General features: G+C 40.3%; 1 protein-coding gene across 1 annotated transcript in view; it reads right to left on the minus strand.

Moving 5' to 3' along the window:
• Positions 1-1,906: 1,906 nt before the first annotated feature.
• Positions 1,907-10,324, minus strand: part of CDK4 (cyclin dependent kinase 4) — a 62,654-nt gene continuing 54,236 nt past the window's right edge. Inside the window, exons 6-8 of the mRNA XM_018566597.1 lie at positions 10,147-10,197; positions 8,729-8,864; positions 1,907-2,082 (exon numbers count right to left, since the gene is read on the minus strand). Of these exons, the coding sequence (XP_018422099.1) occupies positions 1,948-2,082; positions 8,729-8,864; positions 10,147-10,197 (322 nt within the window). The 3' untranslated portion in view covers positions 1,907-1,947. The remainder of the gene's footprint in view (positions 2,083-8,728; positions 8,865-10,146; positions 10,198-10,324) is intronic.

Below are 10,324 nucleotides of genomic sequence, written 5' to 3' on the forward strand. Positions count from 1 at the left end.
GATCCTGGCTAATCAGGAAGCTGGGCGGCGAGTCATTACAAGCCGGCCGGCTTCCTAAATGGGATTTCCAGTATCACTATTCGGTATTGGCGAGTACCGAAAAAAAAAACTGTATTCATACACAATACTGAAAAACCGGCATCAGTGCATCCCTATTGAATACTTTTTGAGTCTTGGATGAGGGGTTAACCATCTACAATTTTACAGAACAAGTCCATTCTAAATGTGACTAACTGCTACTAACTCTACCATGACCTGGATAAATGAAAACCTTCACAGACATGTTAGAACATCTTATTATTTTTTATTACTATCGTATCTGTACCCTTCAGAGAAAATTTTTAGCGACTTCCTGTATGTGCTCATTTTTACAGGAATTGACCAAAATCTCTTTAATGGGGAACCAACACAAATGAAACATTTTTGCTTGTACACTGGGTGAAAACCCCAGTCATTTTTTTTTCACCATCGGTGTCCCAGTTGGGGAGAGCTCAGGATCTCAAGTCCTGTAAGGTCACTAGGACAAAAAAATTGGTAAAATCTCCCCAACATATGGATATAGATGGCAATAAAACCTAGCAAAGGTTATAACATTTGCACACTCTAACCAATTACAAAATATGTTTTGGAAGAAGTTGGACTATAAAAATGTGTCCCACAAGGCAATAGGTCTGCTGAATGAACCTGTCCAATTTAAAGGATGTCAGCACAAATTTCACATGAAATGATTCCATCTGATTATGTAAACTATTCTCTCACAATAATGGCACCATTTCTTGATGTCCACGGTGTGATAACAAATAAACTACAATTGAACTAAACAGTCCAAATCCATAAAAGACTTGTATTGGCACATTCTTAGAGGATTCTATAAAATCTTAAAGTTCATTTATATAAAGCTAAACAGGATCTTCGAATAAATACTAATACATACTTCTAAAGGAGAAGGATGTAAATATAGTAAAGTTAACTCCTGTTAAAAAGAACATACTCCATATGATGAAGTGAATAAAAGGAATTAATTGTGCTGATAAGGCAAATCCAATGATGGACTCAACACATAGTATAAAACATACATTAAATATGGATAAAAGACAAATTGTCATAATCTAAGATTAGTAGAGAGCATAACATCAGTAAAAATGAAAAAAAAAAATAAAGGTTTGACAGTTTGGAACCCTAAGTGGATATCCTATGAGAAGCTCCCATTGGATATTCTTTAGGCCCATATTGCTGGTAGGAGGCATTGCAGAAGATTCAAACCAGGTTGAAAGATTTCCATCTCCCTAGAAATGACCTGTGATCACCTAGGGACAGGTTAAGCGTGTAGCACAACAGAATCTGGGCTGACGTGTTCAGCTTCCAGCTAGATTTAAGTCGTGGAACAAGATTGCTTTAGGACTCTGTGTCCAGTACATGTACAGTTTAGATCACACTAAGCAATTCCTCTTCCAGTCCAGCATCAAGAATAATAACAAATTTGGAGACTTCAAAGCTCCAGAAACTTGAGGTCCAACAAAATGTGCTTGTCAAAAAACAGTGATACAAATGCAATTATTAGAATCAAAATGAGATTTCAATCTGTGCAAAAATATTTCATAGGCAGTTGTATTTGCTGACACTAGAACCCTTTAAAATGTCAAAGACTATAGCTTATGCCCAGAGATAATGTACTCAGTATTAAGTTGTGTAGTGTCAGGACAGATATGGCTTTGACAAATGGCATGAATATTTGTCAGTTTTGGCAGTGGTAGAAGTAAATGGCAGTGTGTTTCCATCTGTCAAAAGAACATTGTCAGAAGGAATTTGTTTTTACATCGTTGAGTTCCATTGAAATGCAAAATGAAGGCAGTATCCACAAATTCTCTTCCGGATATTTTCTATGTAAATTCCAGGTAAGAAAAACAAAAATATGTATGCTTATATTTAAAGGCATACATGTTGGTTTCATTCATCTGTGGGATGTACGCATGGAAAGGCTTCTTGCTTGGAGCAGGCACTGTCACTGTCCTCGGAGAAGAAGAGGTGAAGCAGAGCTTGTGATGCAGAGATGCGTCTATGAGGGTTAAATGTCAGCATGTCCTAGAAGAAGAAAAAAAGAAGACTTGTAAAAATGTGATTTTCCACTTGGTACCCAGCAAACAGCTATTCCATTATGCTTATCATGGATAAACAAACTAGCCATTTTTTCTATCTTGAAGCTGAACCTTGAGATCCCAGATCAAGGCATATTTGAGAAACGTCAAGCCACCTACTATTTAGTTGGTGTTTAAAGTCAAAGTGCACCTTCATTTTCAGTTAAGAAAGAGACTACCATGATATAATGCAGTTGCTCTATAATGTCTTTGTCTATTATGTACCTGACCCAAGACCAGCACTGTTGGAATAAAAGCACTGCTCTACTGAGAGGTCACCAAGTTTACAGGCATACATTTTGTTTTCTGGTTGTTACAGAAGGAAAATTGGCACTTTTCTTAACTAAACAGCAAGGATGATGTCTGGATGGGTGATACTGCTGCTGGTGATATGGCAGAATCACCAAGGTGAAGCAATAGTAGCATAATGGCCAACATTCCCTCGCTGGCCCAGTACACTAAAGAGACTTGCTTACTAGCAACGGAGAAGCATTTCAATAGTCTGGCCAATGACGAAGTGACTCCATAGGAAAAGGATACTTCACTTGACATCAGCCTAACAATTCAGCAGCTAAGAAACCTCATTTTTCATTACATTTGAAATTACCTTAAAAAAATAAAATGCTTGAACTTCAACAAAAAGATTATATAGGAAGTACAAAAATCCTATTTCTTATGTTTGCGTCCATGCTGGGACACCGGAAGTATTTAACCTCCAGGTTGTACTGCAGCCTAAAGAAGGATTGGACACTGGCAAATTAAAAATGTAGGCCAGCCCAGGATAACAACTACTATCAGCATGCCTCGGTTTTGTAGCAAAGCAGTACCAAGAGCATGATCATAAACATGTGGTGACCTTTGCCCTTCAATGGACTCCAAGGAAAGGATTTTACGGCAACTACAAAAATACTTTATTTATTTTTCATCTGTTGAGGGATACAGGAGGTTTTTAACCTTCAGGATGTCGAAAAGCAGTCCGAGTGGTGGGCAACACAGCAAACAATTGCTAACAGGCCCAAGAAGGAACACCAGAAAAACTGGGGACTGCCCATAACTCAGAGCTGCCTAAAGTTGGTATTAGGTGAGGCCAAAACGTCCACCCGGTAGAACTTACAAAATGTGTCAACAGGAAACCTGTTGGTTGCAAATCTGGGAAGCAGTTGCTTGTTGCCAAAAAAACAAACAAACACTCACAGACCTGGCAAAGTGTGTCTTGACGGGAAAGGTTGGAACCTGATCCTTGACACCATAAGCTTGGATGATGGTCTGAGCCACCAAGAGAAAGTGGAACAAGTTGGTGTGTGCATGGGGTTCATTTGGGATTACAAAAATAAAATCAGTCTTCCTGAAAGAAGCTGTGGGTAAGAGATAAGCTGCCCATATGCCGATTGACTTTTGGCTGTTTTCTGGTCAATCAACCTGAGTGAGCAGAGCACAACCCACCTAGACAAACTTTGACTTCAAAAATGGAAAAAACTGGGTGGAAAATTGTTGGCTGAAAATTGATTGCCATCATTTAGCTGCAGTCACTGTTCAGGTATTCTGACAACCATGGGTGACGTTTGTCAGATTACAATAGCTAGAAGGGGAGATGCCTCCATTCAGCTGTTTAGCAGAGATAGGGAAATCAAGTAATTTCTTAAGGTGTAGCAATTGACTCTTACAGACTCAACTACATCCAGTCAATGGAGACACATTTCCTTGTCCCTATGCAAAATCAGAGATGGTTTCTTGTAGCATAAGGCTGCCAGAACAGATACTCACCTTGCAGAGGTGATGGCTACAAGGAAAACTACCTTCAAGAGGAATGTCTATAATTTTTTAAATAGCAGTTTCTAAAGCACAAAAAGGATCAGATTCAGATCCCACAGAGGAACAAACAGGGAGAGATACATAGGAGACCCCCTGTACAAAATCAAAGAGTGAGAGGACAATGGCCTCTGCAACAGAATATAAAGGGTCAAGAATAAACACTGGTCGAGACCCAGGTGCAGGAAAGAAAGGATTTATCCCAATGATAAATACCTGGGGCAGAAGCCTGGAGACTTACATTAAGTGAAGTATGCCTTCAAAGTGCAATGATAAACCTTGAAAGAAAGACTTCCTGTTAGCATGGTAGGAATATGAATCATATGCCCCTGAGCCTCAGAACCTGGGGTTCAAAAGCCATGCTGTTAAAGCCAGTGACCATGAAGCAGGATGGAAAATTGGTCATTGGAACAGAAATTACAGCAAAGCCCAAGGAGCATCTTCCGGGAGTTTTACCAGCTCAGAGTACCACATCTTCTTAGGCTATTCCTTAGCATGAGGAATGCCCTACTTGTCAATGCTGCAAAGCAGATAAGGAAGAAGTTTCAGGAAAGAAACAGAGATGGACTGGGTGACTTGACCAGTAAAGTCTTACATGACCACAGTAAAGACAAAAAGGCCAAAAGAACTGGCTACACCCAACAGAGCAAAAGTGGACTCCAAGAACGGAACAAACACCAAGAGCAGAGGGCAACACGATTCGAAGCTGCAGACATCGTCACCATATGTAGGCGTACTGAAAGCAGCCCAAGAGCAGTTAGCAGAAAATAAGCTGGGGCACGAAGCACACGGAACAGTGGGACTGCCCCCCTGCCACGCATAGGTTTAAGGTAAGAGGCAAGACCTCACAAATCTCATGAAACATGGACAAGCTGGTAGCAGGTGAAGGTCAAATGGCTAAAGAAGAATGCGCTGCATAGCTGCAATTGACGAGAAGAAGCTCCAGTAGCAATGTAGAGAAGAATTGATTAAAGACTAACCTATTTTTTGCAAAGTTTTTTTCTTTAACCCGGTAAAACTAAAAACAGAAGAAGTCCATCCTTCTAAATTGAGGCATACTGAGAAGGCAAGGCAACATTGATAAGATCTGATATTACTCTTATTAAACATGTGAACAAAACTTACATCTGAGAATCAGGGAGGAAAGGAAAAAGTGTGTGCATTGTCTTGAGCAGACACTTTATTCCAGAAATGGGGCTATAAAGAGACATTGCCACCTACCCAATGAGAGCAGAATGACAGTTCCAATTGATAGCCCACCTCTGGTATACTTACCAATCTACACTCGCTCACCATCTACCTCCTGCAGGAATCCAATCCCAAGCAAGCTCTGGTGTTTGATAAAGTTTAACTTTCCTGTGTGGACAATGTTACCATGTAATATGACAGTGATTGGGCCTAGCGACTTGCTGCTTATATGGGAGAGGTCACATGCTCTCCCATATTCAAAAGAACCAAAGACCCACTCTGTTACAGACATGGGGCAAGGGTTCCTTGATTGCTTGCTGACTTGATTTCAAAATCAAGTCAGCAATGGCAGCTCCTATACTCCTTCCTTTTAAAGTTTCCATCAACATCCTGCCAATATTTGCCTTCGCTTTCCTCTCACAAAGAAAACATTTTGCAGTTACCATGTGTCAAGGACCCAAGAACCAAAGCAGAACTGCACCCAATTTATAGTAAGAATCCACCTCATAGTTCGAGCCGACGTGTGACAATGAAGGTCGGCTCTATAGATTGGGAAGTGAGCGAAGGCGTACCTTCGCTCGCTCACTTTCCGATCATCTCCCTGCAGAGAGCAGTGACTGTCAGTCACTGACTGTCAGCGCTGACTGGAGGAATGGACGGGGAGGGGGCGGGCACAGCTGGCTCTGCCTCTAGATAGGCAGAGCCTGCTGCCACCCAAGCAGCTGGATGGATCTCAACAGCATTGTCGGGATCCGTCCCGGGTGCTGCGGCGATCTCGGTATATAGTCAGCAATAGCTCGCTATATACTTAGCCTTGGGTCACGGGAGGACGTTAGAATAGGTTACCCCCATAGTTCTCTTTTAGTCCCTTAGTTGTGCCAATTGTTTTCTTTGAGGGCTCTTTCACTTTATGCATTACATTATTGCAGATGCAGCAATGCATCACATTACTGTGCATTAAAGTGTGTTGTGTTTAGGCACGAAAAATCAGACAGCACACACCATATATGTTGGGTTATGCTACTCTGAAATGGGTGCTGCTGTGCAATGCACTGGGTGTTATTCACAATGAACCGTGTCTCACTGAAGTATGCTCATTTTGAAGAGGCACCAATTTGAATCTGAATGTGCCCTCATTGTTGCACACTCTGCATAGTCTTATTCATCTTTTCTAATTCTAATGTATACTGAGTTTTTATTTGGCAGAGGTGTGATCATATTACATAGTTATACAATAGTTTGTTGTGTCTACCTCTAGGGGCTATATAGTATGGTGCAATTTCATTGCTTTGTATTGGTGTACGAAGGGTCTCCACAAGACTGTAACCATAAAGTGTATTTCCACTTTTGCAGCCGAATTGGGATAGCACCTACTTCATATTTACAAATAACATATTTGTTACAAGTTCCCAATCACATTGCATAACTTTAAAAAATATATATAAATTGGAGCTTACCTTTTCTTTAGATGCTCTTTGTGCCAACTCTAGGACTAAAAAATCCTGTTTGGTTCTCACTGTCTAAGGGGGCTGGAGGGAGTTGTATTTCAAATAATTAACCCTGTCTGCACTGTGCTGGCAGATTTTATTTCCACTTGTAAGCTAGATAAGCAGGACTCTGTCCTAATAAAGGGTTAAAGCCATCAAGACACTGAGGGGAATTTATCAACATCGGAGCAGACAAAATCTGGAGCAGTTGCCCATAGTAACCAATCAGCTTCTCTCTTCAGTTTGTTTAGTTAAGATTTGAAAATTTGAAGCTGATTGGTTGCCATGCACAGCTGCTTCAGGTTTTGTCTGCCCAAGTTTTGATAAATTCCCCTCATTTTATGTAAGGCTATGTTCACACCATGTCTGCACCAGATCTGGAGCGCATTTTTGCAGTGATTTTACTGCGTTCCGGTGCGGTTCTTAATGTATTTATTTTTAGCTTAACCCCTTCATGACTGAGCTTGTTTTTCGTTTCTGTTTGTAAATGACTGACACACTTTTGACATTTTTGCTGTGCGATTCTTCCACGTCAGTAGTATACTTTCTTACAAAGTGCACCCACACATATTATATATTGTTTTTTAGAGGACAGATAGGGCTATATATTTATATCACATATGTGTGTCTAACGCCTCACTTAGGACAAATATAAAAAAAGAGGAAAAAAACGTTAAACACTTGTTTCCCAGTTTTGATTTGTAGTATTTTTTTTACAAAACCAGCACAGCTAAAAAAAAAATGCAAACGTCACGAAGGGGTTAAAAGGGGATTTCAGGTGAAGTCCAGTGTGTTTGCATGTGTTTTTATATGTTTTTGATGAGTTTCTATGAGTTCCAGACTACAGAAAATGAGCCCAGAAATACCATAGGGATACATTGGCATACTTTTTTGGTCCGGGAACAAACTGTTCTGGTCTGGACATGACCCGGACATGGTGTGAACAAGCCCTTAAAGAGGAGACGCTCGGTCTTTCTATTAAGACAGAGTTTCCTGTTACTGAAAGTGAAAGAGGAGCTTGCAAAGCCCTGCTAAATAGTGATGTCTAAAAGGTAAGTAATATTTTTGTCATTATTGTTAGTTATGCTATGCGAATAGGAACACAAACATATAGTGGGGGTGGGGTTCAATTTTGCTTGCAAAAGAGGAAATACCCTTTAATACTGCCTCAAAAGGTGGGGGCTCCATCTGAGCATATCCTGAGTTAAAAAAAAAATTTCATTATGGAGACTCAAAATGGAAAAAGTGGGAACTTACCTATTGTAAAAAAAAGGAGTGCAAGAAATAAAAAAGGGGGATGATTTATAAGTGTATTTCTACTTTAGCATTCACATTTCAGAAAACCCCTCTATATGTCTGTTATGTGTTCCTATTCGCACAGCATAACTAAAAATATATTTTTAAAAATATCACCTACATTTTAGATGTATCTGTGTAGCAGGCCTTTGCAAGTGTCTGTCTCAATTTCCAAGTGACAGAAAACAATCTCTACCCCTATATAAAATGGTAGGGAGAGACTGAGCTTGCCCTCATTAAAATACAATGCTTCTAGATCTTTAACCCTTTGTTAGCACAGACAGTTTTCAAATCTAGTTTACAACTGGTAATGAGACCTGAGTTAATTACCCTGCCCATTTCCCATTGCATTGCAGAGCAAAACTCAGAACAGAGAACAAGTTTTCTTTCAGAACAGAGCATGTATTGTGCAAACGGCAATTCAAAAATTAAGTTATGCTATGTGAATGAGAAACATAAAAGAAAAAAGGTGTTATCCTAATTTGGCTGCAAAAATGGAAATACACTTTAACCAGTTGACATCCGCGGTGTTAAACCCCCTTCCCATCCAGGCAGGGTGGAAACTATGCTAGAAATCACTGGATCCCCAAGAGCTGAGATGACAGCAGAGGGCAACACACCAGAATCCACATATAGCCAAAATATTACTTCTGGTTGGAATGATCTTTCAATAAGCTTCTCTGTGTCCTGAGCCCAGGAAAAAAGCTCATCATACATGTTTTCCTAGCGAGTGCCAATTTATTTGCACCAGTCCTATTTAAAAGAAAAATCAGTTTTAATGATCCCCACTATGTACAATTCGATGATGCATACCAGCAGAAGCTGAGCACCAGCAGCATCAATTTCAGGCACAAACGTCTCCACTGGCTGCTGACTCCGGGGTGAAAAAGCTGAACGTGGCAATGTGACATCCTCTGGCCACTCCTCCTCGGAAGGTAGACCAATCAAACTGTAGAAAGAAAACATATGGTAATCGACACATGCAGGATTATTTAATAGCAAGATCAGTAAAGTGCAGCTACCCATAGCAACCATTCAGCATTATTCTTCCCTGCAAACACTGCACTTTTTGTTGCCTTACTAAAAGTGACACTAAACTCAGGAAATAAAACTTAAAAATGCATTCAGGTACCGTAACTATTAATACAAATGTATCTTATTTGTGTATCACTCGGCTGTAGGTCCTCAAATCATCTCTGAATTGGTGCCGACACTGTCCTTCCTTCTGGAGGGTGGCTACTTGTGTTCCCCATGGTCCCTGTGTGTGGCTCTAAGCTCACTCTCATGATGGACTACAATCACATGTTTAGCTAGCTAATTTGTATGGAAGTTATAGTCCATCGGCGGTGGCTACTTTATAACACTAACACACACACATTACTGGTGAATTGAACTTCCAGTTTAAATCAGCTAACTATATTCAGATGCAGCAAAATAAAAGGCGTGCAATGTCATATAGTTTGAGAAAAGCTTGTCCCCTGCCAGGAGCTGCAGAGTGGATCCTTTGCCCTTTGTCTGAAAGCAGTGATCTGACTGATACTCCCCCCTGTTGAGTCAGTGCTGGCCAATCAGCAAGGAGCATGAGCTTTGCAGATTATACAGCAATATGTTTTACTCAGTAAGGGGCATGTTGAACCTCTGCAGAGAGACCACTGCTTCCCCGCAGAGCACAAGAGTCCTACTTTGTAGCCGTTGCTCATTCTGTGTCTTTTCTATTCAGCCTGTAGTTGCTTTAGAAAAAAAAAAAGGACTTGTAAGACATTAAACACCTTTTGTTGTGATGCGCTTGGAATGTATTTACGTCATGTAAACGGAGCTTTACCGTTCCCTGCTCTACTCGTAAATAGCCAGCAAGCAAACCTTCTGCGGTCAGATGAGTAAAACCTGAATTCTGATAGGTTGCTATGCCATATTGCCCTTAGAACATAGTACTTTGCCCGAGTAAATAAGCTAGTATCCCTCTAAGGGCCTTATGCATCAGCATATTCTTACTTACAATTGCTGCCACTGGTCAGTATCAGACCTGCCCTTAAAGTCTGAAGCCTTTAAATAAATAATACCAGATCACTCAAACAGGTTGATACACAAGTCCTAAGAGGTTAATTGTTTAAAAGGCATTTACCAATTGAAAGCAATCATTAGCTGAACGTTTCACAAGGCCTTTGTATTTGTGATCATCTAGCACACAAAACACTCTTCCTGTTTTCCACATGTTACAAAACACAACTTACTCAAAAATCTTGCAAAGCTGGTCAGCTTCTGAGTTTCCACAAAACAGAGGTCTAAAGAGAAAGGAAAAAAAAATATTGCACACTTATTCAGCATGAGAACAACGCAAACTTTAAAGGGGCAGTCCAGCCAAAATTGATGTTTCACTTTGAGAAATAAAAAGAAAGCATTAGCTTCTCC

This window comes from Nanorana parkeri, unplaced genomic scaffold (assembly GCF_000935625.1).
Source record: "Nanorana parkeri isolate BGI_ZX_2015 unplaced genomic scaffold, ASM93562v1 scaffold961, whole genome shotgun sequence".
NCBI lineage: Eukaryota > Metazoa > Chordata > Amphibia > Anura > Dicroglossidae > Nanorana > Nanorana parkeri.